Source organism: Galeopterus variegatus, unplaced genomic scaffold (assembly GCF_000696425.1).
Source record: "Galeopterus variegatus unplaced genomic scaffold, G_variegatus-3.0.2 Scaffold2297, whole genome shotgun sequence".
NCBI lineage: Eukaryota > Metazoa > Chordata > Mammalia > Dermoptera > Cynocephalidae > Galeopterus > Galeopterus variegatus.
Window position 1 is genome coordinate 94,652 of NW_007728408.1, and position 25,320 is coordinate 119,971.

Sequence of the window (25,320 nt, forward strand, 5' to 3'; positions counted from 1 at the left end):
GCGCGCGCTCTTCCTCCTGCTGCTGCTCCTCGCCGGCCCCCAGCCGCGGGCCGCCCAGGTCAGTGTCCCTCCCGCCTCTCCCGCGTCCCGCTCGCAGGGCAGGCAACGCCAAGACCGGGGACCCGGGCTTGCCACATGCCGCTTGGACGCTTGGGTTGGGGCTGGGAGCGATTCACGGGCTGGAGTTCAGGTGTCGGAGAGACGTGCAGGGTCCCCCATCTGTCATCTCAGACGCGTCGCGGGCCAGGCGTCCGGGAGGAGCCGGGCTTCTGTACCAAAGCGGGTCGTGCGAACGCGTCGGTACGCGGGGGCGAGGGCTCCGCGTGAGAATCGAAGGTCGGAGGAGGATTGCTCCGGGTGTCTCCTGGGTCTCCGTGAGAGCTCCCGGGCACCCAAGTAGCTTAGAGAATGTCCCCGCCCTCCAGCCTCCAACATTTACACTTCTAACTGAAATGTTCTCACCGCCACCCCTGAAACACGCACGGGACTTCCTTAGCAGTCTGTAGCATTTCCAAGGCAGAGGTGGCCCGGGAGGTTTCTGAAGCCGTCTCATCGTGAGCGACTGTATTTTCACACACACACACACACACACACACACACACACACACACGCACACATGCAGCTTGTTGAGTTTTCTTCTTGCCGTTAGTGCTTGTTCGAGTCCCCCTGGATTTATTTACTTGACCAGATTCACTTTTATATTAATCATCCGGAACTGATCTTAAAAATTAAGAATGCAGATTCAAATGCATTTTCTGAAGGTGGAACTGGAATTGCCAAGTTCACTGCCAGCATTTACCAGACTAGCCCCTGGCAGCCACAGACTCCTTTCCTCTATGAGAGGCCTGGCCTGAGGATAGGCGGCCAGCTACCCTAGCAATGTCAAGGACAGCAGTGACACCAGCGGTAGGTGGAGGAAAGCCTGCACAGGCCTACTGAGTGCCTGATGCGTGTTGGGCTCCTTGCTAGTGTCTTCCAGGTGCTTAATTCCCAGAGCACCCATCGAGGGACTGTTGTCATCCCCATTTTGCAGATAAGGGAACCCAGGCCCAGGGAGGTTGTGACTTATTCAAGGTCATGCAGCAAGGAAGGAATGAAGTTCAGTTTCTCTTGTTGGGCTCCAAGCCTTTCCCCCTGCCTGCTCACTTGTGTTTATACTTCCTGCCCTGAGACTAAATTCCTGTGCCATCCAGGCATACCCATGGCCCCCTAGAAACTCCTGGGGTGCAGGAAGGGATTCCAGGCAAGGAGAATTTGGTTCAAACCAGACATGGTGATGTTAGTGAAAAGGTGGTGAGCAGGCACCGCAGGAGGCTTCTGAGCAACCAGGCAGCAGGGGCCCAATGTGGGGCCACAGTGAACCCACACAACAGAATAATGGGTTCTCCCATCAACTTAGCAGATTACATAACCAAACCAACCTCAGGCCCAGAGCTCAATGCCAGAAGCACAGGCAGGTGCATCCCCAAGACACGTGTGCACACAATCAGACACGCATGCTCACATGCACACACATGCAGATACACACCCATCATGTTACCCTTGGGCTGTCACCTAATACACAAAGTGAGCACATTTACCAGCAAGCAAAGGAACTGCAGACAGAGTTGTGCTCAGGAGCCCGGCTGCCACCTGATCTTAGCTGCTGTCACCTGTCACCCAAGGTCACCCAGAAATCAGGTGGGAAGGCAGCAGTTCTCACATGTTTGTGGCTGCTACAGAGGCAGAGGTGAGCTCGCTCCGACTCTGTTCCCAGGAGATCTGGATCCAATCTCTGCCCTGCCACCCGCACGCTTTTTCACATTCCTTATTGCTAAACCTTGCTTTCTTTACCTGCAAAAGCACCGCTCTGTGGGGGGAAAGGGAGCAAAAAGGAATTGTCCACAGAAGTTCATTTAAAAATTCTAGTGAAACTGCCTTCCACCCAGTTCTATGTGGTTGGAGGCCTCCTGTTCCTCATCCAGCCCTAGTCTGGGCAAGCCTGATGGTTGAACCCTAAGGAAGGCCCAGGGCCCCTGTGCGTGCTGGAACAAGCTTTACCTGGCTCCTTCTGTCTTTTGGGTCTCTGCTCAAATAAGTGCCACTCTGCAGAGGCTTACCCAGCCCCAACTCTAAGTGGTCCCCTCCCTGTCCCTGTATGTTCTATTCAAGTCTCCTGAAGGGCTCTGGCATAGGACAGATCACTGTTTGTAATGGAATATTTTGGCCACTTTCAGATTTATTGTCTGTCTTCCCCACTACAGGGCCCCAGGGGCAGGGATCCCATCTGGGATTTTTACTCAGAGACCAGCACATAGTAGGAGCTCAGAGGAATGAACGCAGCTCGTGCTAGTCTGGGGAGAGCAGTGCTGGGCAGTCTCTGGGCAAAACCTGACTGCACATCAGAGCACCTTCTAGAAATTCTGATGACAGCCTCACCCCAGAAATCCTGAATCAATTGGTCTGGGGTGAGTCTCGAGCATCTAGTGATTCTAATAGAGTGGGTGCCTGAGACCCAGGGGAACCCAGCTTTCAGAGTTAACAGCTGTGGACTACAAGAGGGCTGAGGGCAGGGAAATTCACAGTGGACACAGGCTCAGGATCATGAGGACCTGAGGTGACTTAGTGTACCTGGAATTTACCTGATCTGAAAACAGGGTGAACCCCAGGGCTCTTGAACCCAGCAGCAGGACCTGCTGGTTGGTGGAGACTCATCACGTGTTTGGAGAGTGAACTGCACCTGAAGAACCACTTCTCGCGACAGGGGATATGGAATGGCTGGGGCAAGAGTTACCGAGAAGGGCCAGTGACACAGCAATCCCAAGGACCTCTAGGCAGAGGCAGCAGGAGCTTCTGCCAGGGGAGGGGGCAGTCCACACCCTGTCTGCGGTTCCTCTGCTTGCTGGTAAATGTGCTCACTTTGTGTATTAGGTGACAGCCCAAGAGTAACATGAGGGGTGTGTATCTGTGTGTATGTGCGTGTCAGTGTGAGTGTGTGTGTCTGTGTGATTGTGTGTGCACATGTCCTTCAGTGTTGGTACCTGTGGTTGTGTGTGCATGTGTCTGTGTGAATGCGTGATTGTGTGTGTGGTGGTGGGTGTATGTGTGTGTGTATCTGTGGTGTGTGTATGTGTGATTGTGTGTGCACGTGTGTTTCTGTGATGGTGCCCATGATTGTGTGTATATGTGTGGCTGTGCATGTATGTGTCTGTGTGAATGGTTGCATGATTGTGCGTGTGATGGTGTGTGTGTATGTAGGTTACAGGGTAGTGCTTTCTGCGGGGTCTGGAACAGTGATCCTGTGGTGTGGACAGTAATATCTCTTTCTCCTGCTGTCCTCCACGTCTTTCCACTGTGCCCTGTTGTAAGCACGTCTGTCTCAAGTCACTCTACAGTTTTTCTGTGACCAGCTGATGAAGAGCAGGAGGTTGAGCAGTGTGGGGATTCCACGAGCAAGGACCCTTTCTCCACATTATTCCCATTCTGTGGCTCTCCCACTGCAAGAGAAACAGCCTTGCTGGGGAGACAAGAACATTTAACACCCCAATCCATGGCTGCCGGCCTCCTCGTGGCCTGTAGGGTGGGTTGTTGTGGTGTTTCAGAAGACTTCCCCTCCCCTAACTTTTTCCTCTAATCAGATGTCACAGGGTTCCAAATTCCACCATTAGAGGTTCATTCCTTCAGTTGCCTCCTCCCGTATTATATGTTACTTTTTACAGTTAAATAAAAATAAATGGTTTTGGTGTACATTTCCATGATTTTAACCATATGAGGGTACTTCAAAAAGTTTGTGGAAAGATTTATATTATCTTTTAATTCTATTTTCCATGAACTTGTTGAAGTACCCGTGTATTGCATATGTGGTAACCACTATGACAATCAGGATACAGAACAGTTCCATCACCCCCAAAACCACATTATGCTGCCCCTTGAGGTCAAAGCCTCTACCTGTTGCAGCCCCTGATAACACTGATCTGTTCATCACTAAACTTTGTCTTCTCTGCAATGTCACATAAACGAATCAGAGAGTGCATGGCCTTTTAAGTTTGGATTCTTCAACTTAACACAGTGCGTCTAAGATTCATCCCTGTTCTAGCTGCTTTTTCTTGCTGAGTAGTGTTGCATCGCGTGGACGCGTGACAGACACTCGTGGTGCCGTTTCCAGCTTTTGGCGATTGTGAATAGAGCTGCTATAAACATTCACACACAGCTTTTCGTGTGAATGGAAATTTTCATTTCTCTTGGGTAAATACCGAGGAGCGGGATTGCTGGGTCACCTGGTAAATGTTTGTTTAACTTTGTAAGAAACTGCTAATATTCCATATTAGTTGTAACATCTTACATTCCCGCCAGCAATGAATGAAAGACCCAGACACTCTGCATCCTCAGCGTTTCATATCGCCAGGTTGGTTTGTTTCCAAGTCGTTCTAATGGGTATGCAGTGGCATCTCATTGTGGCTTTAATTTCCATTTCCTTAATGACTAATAATATTGGGCACCTTTTCATCTGCTTATTTGCCATATGAATTGTCTGTTATTAGAAGTGTCTATGCAAGCCTTCTGCCTATTCTAAAATGGACTTTGTTTTCTTATTAAGTTTTGAGTGCTTGTTATATACTCTAAATACAAGTCCTTTTTGAGATATGTGAATTACAAATATTTTCTCCCAGTTTGTAGTTTGTCTTAACAGTGTCTTTCACAAAGCAAAGTTTTTAATGAAGTCCAACTTATCGATTTTTTATTTTTATGAACTGTTTTTTGGGGTCAGATAGAAGAACTCTTGGCCTAATCCCAGGTCATGAAATTTTTCTTCTAAAATTTTTATAGTTTTGTATTTTTATTATGATTTATTTTNGGCTGCCGGCCTCCTCGTGGCCTGTAGGGTGGGTTGTTGTGGTGTTTCAGAAGACTTCCCCTCCCCTAACTTTTTCCTCTAATCAGATGTCACAGGGTTCCAAATTCCACCATTAGAGGTTCATTCCTTCAGTTGCCTCCTCCCGTATTATATGTTACTTTTTACAGTTAAATAAAAATAAATGGTTTTGGTGTACATTTCCATGATTTTAACCATATGAGGGTACTTCAAAAAGTTTGTGGAAAGATTTATATTATCTTTTAATTCTATTTTCCATGAACTTGTTGAAGTACCCGTGTATTGCATATGTGGTAACCACTATGACAATCAGGATACAGAACAGTTCCATCACCCCCAAAACCACATTATGCTGCCCCTTGAGGTCAAAGCCTCTACCTGTTGCAGCCCCTGATAACACTGATCTGTTCATCACTAAACTTTGTCTTCTCTGCAATGTCACATAAATGAATCAGAGAGTGCATGGCCTTTTAAGTTTGGATTCTTCAACTTAACACAGTGCGTCTAAGATTCATCCCTGTTCTAGCTGCTTTTTCTTGCTGAGTAGTGTTGCATCGCGTGGACGCGTGACAGACACTCGTGGTGCCGTTTCCAGCTTTTGGCGATTGTGAATAGAGCTGCTATAAACATTCACACACAGCTTTTCGTGTGAATGGAAATTTTCATTTCTCTTGGGTAAATACCGAGGAGCGGGATTGCTGGGTCACCTGGTAAATGTTTGTTTAACTTTGTAAGAAACTGCTAATATTCCATATTAGTTGTAACATCTTACATTCCCGCCAGCAATGAATGAAAGACCCAGACACTCTGCATCCTCAGCGTTTCATATCGCCAGGTTGGTTTGTTTCCAAGTCGTTCTAATGGGTATGCAGTGGCATCTCATTGTGGCTTTAATTTCCATTTCCTTAATGACTAATAATATTGGGCACCTTTTCATCTGCTTATTTGCCATATGAATTGTCTGTTATTAGAAGTGTCTATGCAAGCCTTCTGCCTATTCTAAAATGGACTTTGTTTTCTTATTAAGTTTTGAGTGCTTGTTATATACAATATTGGGCACCTTTTCATCTGCTTATTTGCCATATGAATTGTCTGTTATTAGAAGTGTCTGTGCAAGCCTTCTGCCTATTCTAAAATGGACTTTGTTTTCTTATTAAGTTTTGAGTGCTTGTTATATACTCTAAATACAAGTCCTTTTTGAGATATGTGAATTACAAATATTTTCTCCCAGTTTGTAGTTTGTCTTAACAGTGTCTTTCACAAAGCAAAGTTTTTAATGAAGTCCAACTTATCGATTTTTTATTTTTATGAACTGTTTTTTGGGGTCAGATAGAAGAACTCTTGGCCTAATCCCAGGTCATGAAATTTTTCTTCTAAAATTTTTATAGTTTTGTATTTTTATTATGATTTATTTTGAGTTACTTTTTAAAAATTAGGTGGGAGGTTTATGTTGAGAATTACTTTTCATATAGATATGAAAATGGATATCTAATTGTTCCAACACTTGTTGAAAGACTGCTGAATTACGTTGAATTGTCTTAGCAACTTAGTCAAAAATCAATTCATTGTACACGTATGGGACTATTTCTGCCAATAATACACTATCTTCGTTACTGTAATTTTATAGTAGACTTTAAAATCATGTAAAGTGAATCCTCCAACTTTATTATTCCTTTTCAAAATTGTTTTGGCTACTTAAGTTTATTTGCCTTCCCATTAAAATTTTAGAATCAGTTCATCTATATCTACAAAAATATCCTACTGGAATTTTGATTGGAATTGCATTAAATCTATATAGATCATTTAGGGAAGAATTGTCATCTTAATGATATTGACTCTTCCAATCTGTGAATACAATATGCCTTTGCATTTATTTAGATCTTCTTTGATTTCTTTCATGAGCATTTTTTAGTTTTCAACATAAACATGTTTTGTTAGATTTATACCTAAGTATTTCATTTTTGGAGCTCTTCAAAAAAATTTCTTTTCAGGTTCCAATTGTATATTCCTAGTATATGGAAATCCAATGGACTTTTCTGTGTTGACGTGGTATCTTGTGACCTTGTAGAACTCAGTTATTAGTTATAGGGAATTTTTTTGTAGATGTTCTCAGATTTTTTATGTAGATAATTGTGTCATCTGTGAATAGGGCCAGTTTTATTTCTTCCTTTCTAATCTATGTGTAATTTATTTATTTATTTAGCGTTATTGCACTAAAACTCCCAGTACTATGTTTAATAGGAGAGTGGATATCCTTACTTTGTTCTAGAACTTAGAAAGAAAGGATTCAGTTTTTTAACATGCAGTGTGATGCTAGCTGTAGGGTTTTTGTAGGTGCTGTTTGTCTGGTTAAGGTTTCCTTCTCATCCTCCTTTGATAGAATTTTATTATGAATGGATGTTGAATTTTGTCCCATGATTTTTCTGCTTCAATTGATATAATTTTGTGGCTTTTCTTTAGTCTGTTACTAAGGTCGGCTTTCTGTTTTTCTGGAAGAGATGTGTGGAATCGGTGCCAGTTCTTGAAATGTTTGGTAGAATTTACCAATGAAACCATGTGAGCCTGGAGATTTCTGGAAGGTTTTAACTATAAATTCAGTTTCTTTGATAGATATGGAAGTATTTAGGTTAGCTTTTTCCTCCCTTGGATGAGTTTTGGTAGTTTGTATCACTCAAGACACGGGCCCATAGCCCCTCTCTCTTGAGGCAACTCCGTTTAAATACACTGGAGGACACTCCACGTTTCTAAACAACTAGTCTCCTGTAATGACAGATGAATACTTTGTTCCACTGATGACTGCAGAGCCAACTAGTCTCCCGTGGTTAGCTTCCTTTCTTGTGTAACTTTTTAATTTTCCTGGAGTTTTTCCCCTTTTGCCCCATTTGTCCTCTACATATACACAGTGTTTCCAAAGCTGCTTTCCTATTCAAGGTCCTGCTTTCCCCTGGAGCCCGCTGCCTTTCTGCCACGATCATGCTGACCCTTCTGGGCTCGTGGCCCTGTTACATCCCAGAGGCTTTGGGAGAGGGCTCCCCTGCGCTCCTGAGTTGGAATCTCCGTTTTCTAGATCATATGTCTTCCTTTTTCTTGGCTTACTGTCTTATTTCCTGAGACAAATTGTTTTTGACCCATTATTGTTAGGCTTGTCCAATCACTTTTCTCCTGCAGATATCACCCTTTTTCTGTACCGAAGCTTTAAAGCTGTCAGCGGTAGCAACATTCAGACAAATTGTTTTTGACCCATTATTGTTAGGCTTGTCCAATCACTTTTCTCCTGCAGATATTACCCTTTTTCTGTACCGAAGCTTTAAAGCTGTCAGCGGTAGCAACATTCTCCCCATGTTGTGGGTGGGGGATCTGATGTGGCCAAGAAAGTGGCAGCTGAATCCTAAAGTTGGGAGCAAGGCCAGAGGAGGAAGTGGGGGAGGAAAGATGATCACACTCTCTGCTGCTGACTGAGTGCCAGCTCTCCTTCCCACGGACTTCCCAGAGAAACCGGTGCCGCTTACTGGGGGCAGGATTGGAGTCCTACTCCTCGGTCTGAGAACGCACGAGAAGAAGGGTGGAAAAATGAAAACCAAAGCATGTTCCTTCCCAGCATAGTGTGGCCTGGGTCAGCCGATCGGTGTCAGTTTCCCTGCCAATTTGGATAGATTGCCTGGCACTGCCCAGACTCCAGGCTGAGATGGATGGTCGGTCATGTCAGGTCTCAGCGTGGAAGGATACCGTAATTGATTAGGGGTATCTGCCATAATCACAGCACCGCAAGTATTTGCCAACCCTGCTGGAGGGATTTTTATGCTAATACATGGAGATGAGCTGAAATAACAGGAGCTTATGAATCATCTAGATTAAAAATGGGGAATTTCATAAAACAAATATTTGGTGCCTACAATGGCCTAGGGCACTGGGAACAAAACAGACAAGGACCCTGCTTTTGATTTAGAAACAGCAGCTCTGTATCTGCAGTTGGCAGACCAGGGTGGCCATGTGAGCTAGGCTCAGCTGTTCTGCTCATCACGCAAGACTCAGCTCATCTGGACTCATGGGCTTGCTCACTGGCCCATGGTCAGCTGCCCAGTTAGCCAAGGCCGTCTGGTCTGGGGTGGCTTGTCTGGTGCATCTCAGCTCTGCTCCACGTGGCCTCTCATCTCCAGCAGACTAGTGGGGGCTTTTCACTTGGCATTGGTAGTGGTAGAGGGCCGAGACTGAGCCCAAGTGCTCGGCCTTCTTGAGATCCAGCCTTGGAACTGGTACATCACTTCCACTGCATTCTGTTGGCCAAGACAAGTTATGAGGCCAGCCCTGATCCAAAAGGTGGGGAAACAGACTTCCCTCTCCAAGGGAAGAGCGGCAGGGCCTGTTGCAAATGGAGTGAGCATGGGGAGGGAGAAGACTGTGGCCATTTTTGCAAATCCCCCATCCTAGTGACCCAGAAGGCACCTGTGTTTAGATGAATGGGTGGAGTCGGGGCAGGGCGGGTGACAGGGAGGCCCTCCAGGCTTCGTCTGCTTCCTCTAGCAGCCTCCTCTTCTCTCTGGCACATTCAGGAATGGGACACAGGCCCTGTCAAGGGCAGCCCTGATTGCACAGAAGAATGAAGGCCCCTTGCTCCCTTGGGCAGTGAGTGTTGAGGGCGTGGCCTGCGCCAGGGCCAGCCAGCACAGTGGTTTCTTGGACTGGCCTGGAGGACCCTATTTGACAACAGACTTGATTCCAGGCAGACCAAGCCAGATGCCTGTGAAGCTGCTCCCCTTGCCTCTGGGCACCAGCCCTTGCTCCACATGCATGTGCAGACCTGCCTCCTGCTGCCCCATCAGGAGCATCCATTGTTCGGGCACAGCTGTTGACAGAGTCCTGACTGTGCTGGTCACTCCCCTGATGCACAGGGGCGATGGTGGGGCTGCCAGGCTTCTGCCAACCTTCCTGTGGCTGTGCAGCCCTGGGGCCCCAGGAACAACAGGGCAGCCTCCCTGGGTGGGCAGAACTTTCTACCTCCTTTCAAGCCCCCTGCCAGGGCCTTCTAGTGCTTCTCGGTAACTGCCTGGGTCCTAAAATAAGGACGTGACACATTTTCATTAAAGAAAAAATAGGCACCAATTTGACAGGACCCAAACCCACTCACTTCAGCGAGTAAAATCTGTATCTCAAGGAAGTAATAATTTTTCCCCTGTGTACAGGAGAATGTGTGCCTCTCTGACAGTCTGGGCAGGCACCAGAATCTCCCTAAAGAGGCAGCCTCGGTGGGAGGTGAGACCCGAGGACCTCGTCCTGAGGTTGGGTTTCCAAGTGCTAAGATGGAGACATGACAGTCATTCAAATCGAAGACTGAAGGGATAAGGGACGCTGGTGGGGACTTGGCTCCAATGTTGCCATTTGGTCGGACACTGACTCAGACACCTGCCCCTCTGCTGGAGATTCGGTTGCCTCTAGACCCCAGACAGCAAGCGAGGGTGCACTGTGAGCCCTGGAGGATCCCTGCCCTCTGCTCTCCCAGGCTGAAGGAGGGGCTGGGGTCAGAGAGCAAGACCAGCAACTGGGAGCCTCACCTGCCCTCGGGGATCTGAGAGCAGAGGAGATTCCCAGGCCGATTTGAAGAAAGAGCAAGGGACACTGAGCTCCAAGATGGGGGTGTCTGTAGTATCAAAAAAAAAAAAAAAAAAAAAAAAAATGCTTCCAGAGAAGCCTCACACCAGTCATTGGCACTGCAGTGTGAAAACATACAAACATGTTAGTATCACCTGAATGTGTCAGTATCACCTCCGGGCTCCTGCAAATTAACCTTTTTTCTGATTGTGTGATAAAAGCTTTCTCTCCTGGTGGGGATCTAAGGAGCAAGATAATGTGCTCATTCAACAACTATGTCCTGAGAAGCTAGTATGCTGTCAGGACAGGCGCTGCTCTGGGCCTGGGGAGGTGGTGGACTCCCAGGGCATGGTCCACATGCCGGCTCAGACTCTTCCTGGCTGAGTGATCTGGGGCAAGTTCCTGCCCCTTGTGAATCAGTTTGCTTCTCTGAACAGTGGAGGCAATAGACATTCCCATCTCATGGGGTCGTAGTGAGGAGAAAATAAATGACATTCAAAGAACAGACCCATAACGAATGCTCAGCATGTGCTAGGGAGAGAAAAATGAGGCCCACACGGTCCCTGCTGGCCCATAGCTTACAAAGCAGGAAGAGAAAAACAAGATAAGCCAGAAAAGTATCAGAGGACAGGCAGGTGAAATGGGGCGCTGTATTGGGGGGTGGCCAAGAGGCTACTCTACATTAAGCAAGCAGGGAAGGACTGAGTGAAAGTGGAAAGACAGGAGCCCTGCTCTGGAGGACCAGGGGCAGATACTCTGGGCAGAGGAAGCAGCCTGTGCAAAGGCCCTGTGGTGGGAATGAGCTAGCTGAGGGTGCGGAGAGAGGGCCTGGATCTGGCAGGTGGCATGGGCAGACGCGAAAGGGAGGGAGGAAATGACTGCTGTGCGCCTGGGCACGGCATGGGGATTCTGAGCCTTGGGTTCCTTCTTCTTGGAGTAACTAACCTGGATGGTGGGGAAGGCTAAGTAAAACGCGGGGTGTGCATTCAAGTTTTCCTGTGCTCTCAAGGGGAAAATCTCAAGTGTTTCTAGGTGGGTAGCAATGGTGCGGCTGAAACGATCCTCGTGGGAAATGATCCCACGGTGCTCGCGTCCACCTCCTCTCCCTGCGTCCTCACTTGCCCTCTTGCAATTTATGCTTCCCAAAGACAGAGGCAGAGGCCAGACTGCATCACTTCCCTGCTTAACCCCTTGAATAGCCCCCCACCCATGAAAATAAAGGGAGCTCCTCACGGTGGAGCTGCCAGAATGCATTCGTTTCCCATCGCTGCCTCCTAGGATTCCTAAGCTTTCTCTCTCCTATATTCATATTGGGTTAACTGCCAAAAGGAAATAAGCAAAACACACTCCCATTTCTGCAGCAAGGAGGTCCTCAGGCTGTGAAAAGATGCGAGGGGAAGGCTCACGTACCAAGCTCGGGTACTCAGTTGGGGATTGCTGCTGCCGGATGCCACGTGTGTGGGAACCGAGCTCCCTGCTTGGTTTTTAATGTGCTTGGGTATCAGGGGGAATGTGATGTTTGCTGAAGATAACGCCGATGCTATTAAAGGCATAATGGGTCTGCAGGCGAACCGGGCACCTGGACAGAGGTTAGGTGGGCAGCAAGCAGGTGAAAGTGGCGGGTGGGTTTGGGTATAAGATGAACAGGAGACTGCCCTGGGCTCACGCCTACGTCACTCCTCCACTCCTTGTTATTCATTTGTTTGTTCATTCAAATGAGCATCTAGCGTATGAGATCCTATGCTCAGTGACAAGGATTCCAAATTGTCTAAAATGTGTTTTCTGCCCTCAAGATGCAAAGGGCGGGGCCGGCCCGTGGCTCACTCGGGAGAGTGCGGTGCTGATAACACCAAGGCCGCGGGTTCGGATCCTATATAGGGATGGCCGGTTCGCTCACTTGGGAGAGCGTGGTGCTGACAACACCGAGGTTGGTGAGGGGGTGCTGTAAAATGAGAGCATCCGGAAAATGGACAAAAGGGGACTCATGGAGTTTCTCTGGGAGCCCCTCTCTAGAGTGGGCCCAGCCATCCTATCACATCAGGGCCTGGTGAAGGCGCTCTGGGGTTAAATCTGGGATATGTCACCATGGCTAAGGGACTCACTTGGCTTCCACACCTGTGAAGGGGGCGTAGTAACAGTGCCACAGCCTGTGTGGCCGTGAGCACCTACGGAGTTCCTGTGTGATGGACGTGTGGCTGCAGTGCTGGCTCTCGGCTCCTGCCACTGTTGTCATCGTTCAAGAAGGGGGCTCAGGATGTAAATATAGAATTGTGGGCAACCAGCATGGTAACAACTCAAATGCCCTGTGCATCACAGGGCTCAGAGCCCCAAAGGGCGGCTCCAGGTGGAGGGCTGTGATGGTTAATCTTGTGTATCAATTTAGCTAAGCCATCTCCCCAGATATGTGGTCAAACACAGGTCTCGATGTTGCTGGGACGATATTGTTTAGATGTGATTAGCATCACATCTCATTCAAAGAATGAGGTCCCCTGAGAAGAAAGGAATTCTGCCTCTAGGCTGCCTTCGGAGGAGCCGGGCCTCAGCTCTTCCTGGGACTGCAGCCTGCCGCCTGCCCTGCAGATTTTAGACTTGCCAACGTCCACAATCGCGTGAGCCAATCAATTCCTTAAAATCTCTTTCTCTCTATGTATAGACATATATTTATTTATTTGTGGAATATATAACATATATTACATATGTATGTTTTATACCATATATATATCACCTATGTATCTCCTATAGCTTCTGTTTCCCTGGAGAGCCCTGACTAATACAAGGGCCCTGGGCAACTTCCCAGGTAAAATTCTCTCTTCCCCCAGAAGCATCCACTTTCTCTCCGCTTACGTGTGGGCGTTGAGGTCAGTGGGATGAAGAGGAGTCGAGGAATCTAAAGTAAAAATAAGTTCCGCAGCAAGCACATGCTGGAGCTGGACGTGACTCAGACGCCGAGGCTTCAAGCCTTGGCTAGCAGGCACATGTCCTTTCATAGACCTAACGGCATCAAAACATCTGTGTTCCCATTAACAAAATGCTGACGGGACGCATAGCTGTGGCTTAGGAGAAACCAGCGCCAGAGACAGCCCCTGCAAGTCTGAGGGGTCATCTGCGGCCGCCTCAGGTCTTAGGGCTCTGCTGTCACGGAGGTGGCTCTCGGAAGTTGTCACCGTGCCAAGACTGTCACTGTGAAGAAGACCGTTGAGCTGGTCACGTGAAAACAAAAAGCTCAAGGGCCACTCCCATGTGCCCCCACACACAGCCCTGAAGCTTCGCCCATGCTTTTCAGTGCCTCAAGAGCAGACTCTGGTCTTGAACTTCATTTATAAATTGAGCCCAAACAGCAAGGAGGCCTGGAGGGAGTAGGAGGGGTCGGGCCTATGGGGTTCTGGCTGGGGACGGGGTGAGCTGGGGGTGAAGGGACACAACCTGCCTTTGGCTGGGTCCACCTCTGGGCCAGCAGGTGGGGGCTGGGGTGTAAAGCAGCTCTGGGGGCCCACCTCTCCCGGGGTGCTGGTTAGTTCTCAGAGAAATGGGAGCATCGTAGGCTCTGAGGAGTCTCCAGTAGATCCAGTGGAGTGAATATTGTGAGAGGGTTGGGGGAAGATGGAGAATTCTGTGGAACCCGTTGCTCCCAAGAGTCTTAGGACAAGACCCCCCCCACCCCCCGCCACTTCCCCAGCTCTCAGCACTGGCCTGTGTGTTCTAGAACCCTCTATGCTGCTTCCACCCCAGCTTGGGAAGAGCTGGGTGGGGTGGTGTCTGTTGTCGCTTCTCTAAGTGGTACCCATCTCCTGGCAAACTGCCACTGGTGTTGAGTTAGGCGGAGCGCCTACCCCTTTAAAGAGTTTCAGAACAGAAACGGTAAATCTTGAGCTTTTTCTCCTCAAAGATGGAAGCGTTTCACTGAATGTCTTTTCTTGGCTCCATTTCAAATAAGTTATTAACTCAAATAAATGGGAGCTGTTTTGTTTATTGTCAATGGCACAAACCCGGTGTGGAGCCAGGTTTTGAAGGGATGGAAACTTATGCCATTTGAGATCGTTGAAAGAAAAAGATGGAAAAGGAAGGCCCCGTGAGGGCCCTGGAAGAGGCCTGTGAAAGGGAAGGCCCCGACGCAGCTTCCTCAGCTTCTCAGATGTGCCCGCCCCTCGCCAGGCCGTGGGGTCGTCCCCTGGCCAGGCCAGCCTGGATTTCAGCCTCACCCAGTCACAGCTTTGGTGAGTTTTCCCACCCTGGGGGAGGTCAGCTCTGGAAGGGTGTGTGGAGCTCGTGGTTTACAGCTGGGATGTGGGCCCCTGAGGTGGAAAGGGGGTGCCCAAAGCCTGAGGGTCCAGCCTGCTTCCTGTCCCTCAGCCCCTCACAGCCCCCTCAGGCTGACCTCAGCTACATTTGCAGAGAAGGGAACGGTTTGTTCCCATGCCAGGCTTCTCTTGCCTCAGCGCACGAGGTGGTAGTGGGTGTGGGAGGGGAGTGGGCAGACAATTGTGGGGGGAAGCAAGGAGCCCCCTCCTCAGAATGAAAAGAACGCACTGAGGAACAAAAGTGAAATCGAGACCCCGGGGCAGGCAAGTTGCTCTTCTCCCTTGACATGAAAACAATACTACCAGCATTGAGGAGAAAGAGCTGACATGTATGTGTCCTGTGGTCCAGCACATGCAACGTGACACGTGCACCTGTGCACGTGCGTCCACTCCGAAGTTAAAACTGAATGAAAGCTAACAGTGGGTGCCTCTGGGCATGGGCCTTGATCTTTGTCTTTCTGTACCGTGGATTGTTTTGCAGAGTATGCTTTCCTTTTCCGAACAAGCAAAATGATATGGCTTTCTCAGTTTGAAAAGGGGAAACACTTGGGTTGTCAGTCCCCCGCCCATGACCTCATTTGTCCCAGAATGCAGGCCTCTTGAGCACTTGACCTGGTCTGTAAGGACTCCAGGCTCATCACCCAGCTCTGCAGATGAGCACAGTCATGCCCACGCCTGTGCTGGCTACAGGTGACAGATTCTGAGCGTGGCTCCCCAGGGCTCCATTGCTAGCTCTCTGGGATCAAGGACCTGTCCCATTAGGAGCAGCCACAGCATGGACCGTCTGACCTCATGTCCAAGTCACTAATTCTCCATGCTTCCTGGGCACTTGGCTTTGTCCCCGGCACACTGGTTTGCCGAGAGCACCAAGGATCTTCCTTGCACACCACGCTCTGTGTGGTTAGCATCACCCCAGAGAGGTGGGACGCAGGGATGAGCCAGAGCCTCCCGACCTTCCCTCAGGAAGTCTGCCCGCAACACCTCCATCTCCATCCCTATCTGGAATGTGGCCTTGGTTTGCTCGGTCGTGAAGGTTTTTAAGGCTTTTCAGTTGCAACTGGCAAGATGAGCACATGTCATTTCTAATGAGCACCTGGGGAAAGCAGCTGGTGTCCATGGTATGTCCCCGGTGCAGGAAGTGTCACTAGAAGCAGAAAGGACGGTTGTGCCTGGAGCCAGCAGCACTGAGGTCTAGTGGCCAAGTGGAAAACAGGCCCCTTTTACTGCATGCACTCTCCCCTTCTGTCTTTACTTCCTGGAGTCCCAAGTCACCACCCCCAGGTTCCCGGCAGTGTCTGCCCTTCTTAGCAGAGTCCTTGGCAGTGATCTCTCCCCGCTTCAAAGCTGAGCCCTCCCGTGGCCCCTTGGGCAGCTGCGGCCCGACGAGCACTCTCCCAGCTGTCTCGGCCCTGGCCAGGTGCAGCAGAGGCAGGCAGCTGCTGGCCTGGCTCGGTGTGGTGAGGGGGGTTCCCTCTACATTCTCTCCCCACTTCCTGCCCCCACTGCCCAAGCTGCCCAGCCTGAAATGTGCACCGGAGTTACACATCCACCATGGAGTATTTTGATTCAGCCGTATCAATCCCTCGTGCAAAGCCATCAGTAAGACCATTCGTGCACAGGTGTGTGTGAGAACAGACGTGACAGCCCGTTGGGGTGGTTGGGGGCTGGGAGTCACAGGGTTCCCAGTCCTGCTCTGCCACTCCTGAGCCCTGTGATTTGGGGCAAGTCATTTGATTTTCAGCCTCCATGTCTTCATCAATGAAATGTGACATCCCCCACCTTCTCCACAGGGTTGCTGCCAGCCAGTACTCTTTGAAATAGCAAAGTAGCTCTTCATAAACTGTGAAGTACTTCATAAATGTAATTGACACATAAGCCATGAAACCATCTATAAAAGCAGCAGCTTTTTTTTTTTCCCCCTAAAGGGAGGGGATGTGGGTGTGGCAAATCAGGTTTGGGTGGGATGGCCCCGTGCTGCGGGCAGGTAGGGGATTGCAGGAGGTCACTGTCCGGGTGCCCCAGGACCTGTGTGGGAAGGACCACAGTGAGGCAAGAGGAAGGAAAACAAACAAAACTCCTCTTCCCAGCAATTGCGTTTAGGGCTATGCCTCGTCAGGCCCTGGTTATGGTGGAGGCCAAGGGGCCCCATGGATTAATGAGTTCCAGGGGCAACTGGGGATTCAACTCTGTCAAAGGCATCCATTGAATCCGGCCAGTGAGTCATCTGTTTGGTGAACTCTCCAAGGTGCAGCGGCCTGGCAGGCTCCCTGGGAGTGTGGCAGTGGGTCCGTTTCCACTGTGGTGGTGGCATCTACTGGCGAGGCTGGAAGCTGCCCAAGCTGCTGAGGCCACATGCCTTCCAGCCACACAGACGCCCCACTGGCTTTTAGACAGTTTTAAAAAATTATAAAACTAATACTCATTGTAGGAAAAAATTAAGTATAACAAATAAAGTAAAAAGTGATCCATTAGTCTGTCCGTAAAAATAACCACCGTCGTCGTCTTGATCTGTCTCCTTTCTTTGGGGCAGGAGAGATGAAGCTGTGCTGCTATAACACGCAGCCCCCACATCAATGTGGACGACCTCAGCAGAGACCCACTCACCCCACAAGGCCAAGGTCCTATTGCTCCCCACTGGACTCACCCCTCCTTTACTCTTTTCCATATCCTGGCTCTTAAAGGCAATTGAAATTGGAAACCTTGAGTTTTTATCATTAAATATGACGTTTTAGTCGCTTTTAGTTAAATAAGACAGTCTTTATCGATGATAAGCCCAGTCCTCCTTTTTCTGTTTTTTATGGTTTTTTAAAAAATCATCAGAACTGGACACTTACTTTTATGGAACGCCTCTTAACTCCACTGAGTTTTTTTCTTACTTGCCCCATTACATGTTTAAAAGTACAGGAACCGCCGGGTATTCCTGTTTTGCCTGTTTTATCATTCATTTGCTTTAAAAATGTCCAAGGGAGAAAGAAAAAGTTCACCAAGGCCCAGATTTCAGGGCGTTAACTTACAGTGAAGAATTAGGGAGCGTGTCTTTTGGAGTAACAGACTAGTGATTATAAGACACTTTGGATTCAAATGATCATTCAGCCTCCCAGACACTGAGCGTCATCCATCGTGCCCTGTTTTGTTTTTGTGGAGGGGTGAACTGGGGCTGCGGTACGTGTGCTTGGGGCTGGCCGGGCTTGGCAGGCGTTGCCATCCAGCTGCAGCACTGGGCAGGAAGGGCGCTTGGGAGGCCACTTCCACGCTGCGCTTAGTGAGCCGCCCAAGGGAGGTTTGGATCTGCGGTTTGGGTGACTTCTGGAAGCTCAGGGTGGGACTGATTTCTTCTCTCCCCAGAACTGTCTCAACAAACAGCAGCTCCTCACGGCCATCCGCCAGCTGCAGCAGCTGCTGAAGGGCCAGGAGACCCGCTTCGCTGAGGGCATCCGCAACATGAAGAGCCGGCTGGCCGCGCTGCAGAACTCTGTGAGCAGGGTGGCCCCAGACAGCCCCCCAGGTGGGTCCCCAAGTCAGCACCGCCGGGGCCGCGGGACAATACTCAAGTGCGTCCCCTGGGCCATGCCTCACCTTCCCTGCCTCGCCTGCCCTCTATGGCCGTATGCACGCGCATTGAAAAGGCCTCAACCTTCTCTCCTCACCCCCATTCTGAATGTCACCCCGTTGCCTCTTATGCCTTTTCTTTCTAGGCTGGACCATCCTGTTTGCGTTTCTCTTTATAGCATTGTTGAAAAGCACCACTTTTACAGCATGGGCTGCTTTTCCTGCCCCAGCCCTCTCCAGGTAGTCAAAAGCTGGCTCCAGTTCTGTTTTTGTTTTTATTTTGTTTTTAATTCATAGACTATTTATTAGAGCAGCTTTTGCACTGTCAAGGCCCAGAGATGGGCAGCCAGTTTTCCTCTGGCCTCTCCTCGGGGGATTGCGGGGCAGGGAGCGGTCCCATGCTTGTTCTAAGTTATGAGCCTGTGGAACATCTGACATCAGTTACTCTCTGCAGACACATTAATCAAGGGCCGTCTTTGTTGTGTGTGATGAAGTTTCCTGGGGAAGGCGCTGGATTTCCTACCTTGTCAGAGACTGTGGTAGCATATCCAGAGTCTCCACAGCACCAAGTTGACTCCTGTTTTCCTTGGCTCTTGTGTAGAGAACCAGACCTGCCAGCCAAACCTCACACTTTCCAAGGCGCTGTGAGGCCCCAGCCCTCGGGGGAGCTCAACACACCCAAACTCCATGAGGCAGGCAGGCATCCTTCCTTCCTGCTACGGATGGGGAAACCGAGGCCAAGAGAAGTGAGTTAGCAGTCAGAAGTTGCTGATCTAGTGATTATTTTTTCTTGCTAAAGGCTCAACTCCCCAGAGCCTCCCTATTTTCAGGGGATCAGAGCTGCCTGCAGTCATTGGGAGTTTTAGTGAAAAGCCTGCATGGAATCATTCATAAAACTGCCCTGTCCATGTTAGAGGCCCCTGTCCACTAAACAGATGGAAAGGTAGCTATTACTACATTATTAATCCTCTTATCCCCAGATTCAGGGTCTTTCTTCTTTGAAACGTGCTAGATTTTAAAAAGTGGAAATTTTTTCTTTTCTTTTTTTAATTGTATTGTGTCTCTTACAATACGTGTTTGACACTGTGATGGGTACCTCACATGTACAGAGGCTAATCCTGTGACAACCCTGCAGAGGGCAGGGGGCTGTCAGGATCCCACTGCAGGGTGGGTAGGGGGCTGCGCCTGTGCCCGGGGGAAAGCCAGAAACTTGCCCCATATCACATGGCAAGCGGTGGGAAAATTCTTTTTTCTTTTTTTTTTAAGGGCATTTTCTGGGATTCAGGATGAATATATTTTTTTTAATTGTGAATTTTATCCTTTATTGTTTTAAAGTGACCCTTTTTGTCCTACTTAAAGCTTTTTTTTATTGAATCAAAATTGATTACACGTATTTTGGGGGTTCAACGTTGACATCTGTTGATCAAATCAATATTATTATCATCTATATTGTTACAAATAGTAATTATTCTTTATGCCCCTTGTCCAATCTCTCCCATCCCCCTCTCGCTCCCCTCCCACCTACCCCCTCTAATCACCCTAGATTTCTTCTCTCTTTCTGAAAAACTAATGGTTACTCTGTTGATTTGTTGCCTAGATGATCTGTCCAATGCTAAGAGATGTGATCAGGTCCCCCAATATTATCATAGAGCAGATGCTTCTTCTGTCACTCTGGAATGGGCTTTGTAGAGAGAGACATCCTCCTCTTCTCTTTATCTCTGCTCATGACTCTCCTTGTGTCAGTGTACTCCAGTGGCTAGAGGACCATCTGTGTGGTGGTTGTGGTGTCTATCCACTTTTGCAGCAGCCATGGTTATTGTGGTGGCTGTGGTGGGCCACCCACATGGAGGGGATGTTTTTGGCATGCTCCTTGGTGCTGGTGGTGTGCCTGGTTGTGGGAGGGGGCCATCCCTGGCCCCCATGCCTCATGTCCCAGGTGGATCCGAGGCACTGGCAGTGTTTCTGAGCTGGAACTAATTTTTTTGTCCTTTGCTCACTTCTAAAGTGGGGGAACTTCCTGTTGGGATCAGTACTTGAGCTGTGTCTTTGAGCTAAATTGCTACTTTGCTTTTGCTTCCTCAGGGAAGGCTTTTTGTGCAGCACAGGTTATAATGGCTGACCTTATAGGGACTTGCGGCTCTCCAGAGACTCAGTGCACCTGGGTTGTGTAGTAACTCTGATCTGGGCCTGTGTCTTTTCATCAAACTGCACCCCATGCAATTCTGTATTCTCGACCAGTCTCCTCTGAGTGGTCCTATGTTGATTGGGATGCAGATCAGCTGTCCTTGCTGTGCCCCAGCATTCCCCTGGTGGGCCTGTCCTCCCCACCGCCTGTGCTGCAAATACTTCCTGTGGGACAGCCTGTGTGCCACTCCCTTGTGATGACTCACCAGCCTCTGACTGGCTCCTTTTTCTCAGTTGTTCTGGCTCCTTGCTCCTATGTGGGTCCACGGGAACCCTGTTAGTGGTCTTGCTGACCTGGGGGCCCCCAAGGTCCTCTTCTCCCCTGCCACCTCCAAGCAACTCCATCTGAAGGGCACAGCTGTGGCTTTTGCTGGCTCCTGTTCCATGCGCTCAGCAGCTCCAGCCTTAAAGTGGCTGCAGCCCGAAACACTCTGAGCAGTTTTTTCTTTCTTTCCATGTACTCAGCAGCTCCAGCCTTAAAGTGGCTGCAGCCCGAAACACTCTGAGCAGTTTTTTCTTTCTCTCATCGTGGCTTCTCCTGCCTTCATGCACTCCGTAGGTCTCTCCTCCTGTTCCCCTGAGCTCTAGTGGCACCAGCTTGGCTGTTGTTGTTTTTTTATATAGTTGTAAATTGGTTAATTTGTGGGAGAGAGTGATGCTAGGGACCATCTATTCCACCATCTTGACCAGGAGCCTCAGGAAGGACAATTTCTAGGCCTGGAGAATTCTTGGTCTTCCTCTTTCTGGCTTCCATACTAAGTATCTCCCTCCAAATTTTGCAGCCTTTCCTTCCTGGGAGCATCACAATGAGCAGCTTCAGGGTGGGCCCATCCAGCACAGCCTCCCTCACTCCATTCATGTTCCCAAGTCACTGCTTGTTTCATGCCTTACACATTAACCCCATTCTGGAAGGTGCAGGGAGCTTCTCTGTGGCCGCACAGACTCATTAGGACTTGGCTTGTGGTGGAATGAATCAGCGAAGGGGCACATCCTCATCCTTCCACTGGAGCAGGGGCTTTCAGCTCCCATCCGGGCTGTGACTGCAAATCAATTTTGAATTAATTCATATGCATTCGTTAATTCCACTCACATTTATGGAGCACCTGCTATGTGCCAGATACTGTTCAATCCATCCAGGTACGATTTACCTGTGAGTTGCTCCAGCAGGTGATTTTCCATTGTTTTTTTTTTTTTTTTTTTTTTTTTTAAATTTTTTCTCCCCTTGGAAAAAAAAAAAAAAAAAAAAAAAAAAAAAAAAAAAAAGATTTCTCATCCCCAAAGAGACCTTACTCCTTCCCCCACAAAGTATTTTACACTCCTTTAACACAACAGAGTACTAGATTTTTTTTTTTCCTTTTTGTCTTTTTTTCGTGACCGGCAACGGATCGCAACCCTCAGTGTCGCACCCGTACCAGACTGGGACTGGCAACGGGATCGCAGCCCTCGGTGTCACGCCCACACCTCGCTCAGCCAGTGAGCAGCCGGTCTGTATGTGGGATCCGAACCCCCGGCGGGAGCGCCGCAGCGCTTCCCAAGCGGCGCACTGTAGCAGTGCGCCACCGGGCTGGCCCCAGAGTACTAGATTTTTAAAAAGAACTGTAACGTCATTTATTTCAGGGACTGAGGCAGCACCCTGGGGGCTGAGCACTGGGACGTGAGCTCCTGCTAGTTCCCTCTCACAAGGTTATTACCACCGGGTGCCAGCTTGGAGTTTTACTAAAGACAGGGACGTAGAAATGGTCAGATATTTCTCAATGACCGAGGGCCACCTAGAGTACCCAGAGGGGCTGGCTCCTGCCCCTCTCCCCAGTCAGGGTTGCCATAGCCGCTGGGTGAAGGGCCTGGGCTGTGTCTGGCCCAGGTGGGATTTGGGGGCAGAGCCTCAGTGACCCACCTGCTACCCTCTGGGGCAGAAGGCCATTGAGCTCCTATCACAGCCTCAGGCCCAGGGCGCCACTGACACATGGGCTGGCAGACGTGCCCTTCGTGCTGCATGCGGAGTGAGTCTTCGCTTTAACCTGCACAGCCGAAGCAGCAGCCTCATTTGCATCTGTCTAAAAAACCCTACGAGTATTTTTACAAATGACACTTGGAATTTACATTGAAAGCATTTTAGAAGTGGTTCCGAGTTTCCAGTTAAACTGAACCCAACTCCAGGCCTCCCAGCTGTGGGCTCTTGCTCATTAAATGAGCATTGACCAGGACGTGCCTGCTTCGCCTCCGTCTCCCTCCAGCCACTAAAGTCCCTCAGGAAACCCAGCTGGTTCTGCCTTCCTGGTGCAGCCAGGGTTTGCACTGTCTCCGTCTGCTCCCAGCTACCACCTCAGCCTGCACTTCCCTCCCCGCGCTCTCTTGCACCCTACATTTTGTGCTCAGGTCACAGCCGGAGTGATGTTGTGAGCCGGCCACCTCGTGCCTTGGCTCAACCCTCCAGTGGACTGATCTCATGCAGAGAACAGTTGCACGACCTTCGCCTTCCTTTCCGATGCCCTGTGTAACTCTGCTGTCCCTCGTTCCCTGTTGCTTGTCTGACTCAGCTCCAACCTCCGCCTCGTCCACTCCACTCCAGCCCCGGTGGTGTCCTTGGCACTCCTCAGACCCGGAGGGCACACTCCCACCTCAGGGCCTTTGCCCTGGTTGTCCCCAGAACTCCCCCTATGGTTGTGACTTCACCTTCAGCTTTGTTCCAGGGAGGCCTTCCCTGACCACTGTATTTAAAACCGGGCACCGTCCCACGGCATCTCCAGCACCATTCCTCACTTTCACTCTCTATGTGGCACTTGTCACACTCTGCCATTTCTTGTTGATCATTTATCGATCATCTCCCCTGCTAGAGAGAAGGTGGGCTTCTTGAGGGCTGGGTTTTCTCTTTCTTATTCGCTAATGTTTCCCTAGTGCTTAATATAGTGTCTGACACATAGAAAGAACTCAATAAATAATGTCTCATTCATTTATTTGTTCAAGAATGATCTATTGAGCATTCACTGTGAGCCAGGCACTGGGCTGGTGCTGGGGGTACATCAGGGACACAGGCCAGACACATTCTGATGGGGAAACAAACAAATCAGCAGGAAAATCCCAAGGTTACAAATGCCAAGAAAAAAACGAAGTGGTCTCACAGACAGAGAGTGCCTGGGGAGCTCTCAGCGAGGGGTGGTGGTCGGTGAGCACCCTGGCGGTGGTGGCACTTGCATGGAGACCTGAGGAGTGAGAAGGAGCCAGCCATAGAAATTTGGGGGAAGGAACATTCCACGCTGAGAGAAGAGCAAAAGCCCAGGCTTGAAAGAGAATGAAATTCTGCCATTTGCAGCAGCATGGATGAACTCAGAGAAAATTATGTCAAGTGGAATAAGCCAGGCACAGAAAGAGAAATACCTCACTTGTAAGTGGGAGCTAAATAAAAATAAAATAAACAAATAAAAAAGAAAGATACAACAATTACAATAATACGTTGAACTTTCAAAAGAAGAGACCAGAACTGAAGTTACCAGAGGTGGGAAAGGGGGAGGGGGAGCGGGTAAGGGAGGGATTGTACTACATTGTATAATGTTGAATATATTCATTATCCTGATTTGAGCATCACATTGCACACTGGTATAGATATTCAATGCTGTACCCCACAGATATGTACAATCAACTATGTTTCAATTAAAAAAAAAAAAATACCCCAGGCTTGGAGGTGAGGCTGAGCCCAGCCTGTTCAGGAGACCTGAGAAACCCAGTGGGGCTGGAGCTCTGAGAAAGCAGAGGGAGTAGGGGACAGTGATGGGATGGGTCAGCCACACCTGCAGGGTGTCCCAGCTCTGCCCCTCCCATGCCCTGCACATGGATGCTCAGTGTCAATGAGCCCGGTCTCCTTGTCTTTCACTGAGTACGCGTCTTACTAGCATGTAGAATGTCCAGCACAGCACACAGCCTGCAGCAGGCGCTCAACACAGGGGAAAGTCTTGTCATCAAGAATGATGTCTAAACAGCTGTGGTCCAGGATGAGGGGCTTCTAATGCTTCCTTTTCTCCTTGCAGTCTCCTGCCCAGCTCTGAACGCTCCCCCAGATGGCAGAAAGTTTGGAAGCAAGTACTTAGTGGATCACGAAGTGCATTTTGCCTGCAACCCCGGGTTCCGGCTGGTTGGGCCCAGCAGCGTGGTGTGCCTTCCCAATGGTACCTGGACAGGGGAGCAGCCCCACTGCAGAGGTATCACCCCTCCTTCCCATTCCACAGGCTGGACCCATTGCAGTGCAGCAAGGGTCTGCTGAATAGAAAGGGTCATTCCTTGGGATGCTTTCTGCCTGATTCCTTAATCATTCCTTAACCACAGAACAGCAGCTAGTGTGTCTGATCACTCACCTCCATGCCAGGCCTGCGCTGGTCTCTGCATGGGTTCACTAAACCCTCACGACAACTTAGTATTGTTTTGTGTATGGGGAATTGAGGCACAGACAGGTTAAGGAATTTGCACATGGTCACACAGCTGGGGGGGTGGCAGCTGAGCTGATTTACTCCTGGACACTCTGACCCCCGAGTCTTTGCTTTTCAACATCTCACTCTGCTCTGGATGCTGGTGACTGGTTCTTATCAATGTGAGGGCAAGAAGCCGCCTGCAGGCTGGGGAGAGGGACAAGAGGAAGGTACTGCTGGGAAATGCTCCTCATGGCTGCTCCCTTCGGGGACTGAAGTTTGTTTGCAAGGCTGCTGGTGTCCTCAGGCTGAAGAGACACCTCAGGTGTCCTTTCTGTCTGCACCGGGACTTGGCATAGACAGGCTCCAGGACAGACCACTGGGGTGAGGGGGAGGCATGAAAAGGTTTCTCTTCTCTCTCCTCTAGGTTTGAAAGCAGTACTTTTTTGATGTA

At 49.4% G+C, this 25,320-nt stretch overlaps 1 protein-coding gene across 1 annotated transcript in view; it reads left to right on the plus strand.

Annotated features, from left to right (window-relative positions):
- Position 1: 1 nt before the first annotated feature.
- FBLN7 (fibulin 7) overlaps positions 2 to 25,320 on the plus strand; it is a gene marked incomplete at its 5' end in the record, with an annotated part of 41,844 nt that continues 16,525 nt past the window's right edge. The window contains 3 exons of the mRNA XM_008581215.1: positions 2 to 58; positions 18,082 to 18,241; positions 24,492 to 24,662. Coding sequence (XP_008579437.1) covers positions 2 to 58; positions 18,082 to 18,241; positions 24,492 to 24,662 — 388 coding nt within the window. The remainder of the gene's footprint in view (positions 59 to 18,081; positions 18,242 to 24,491; positions 24,663 to 25,320) is intronic.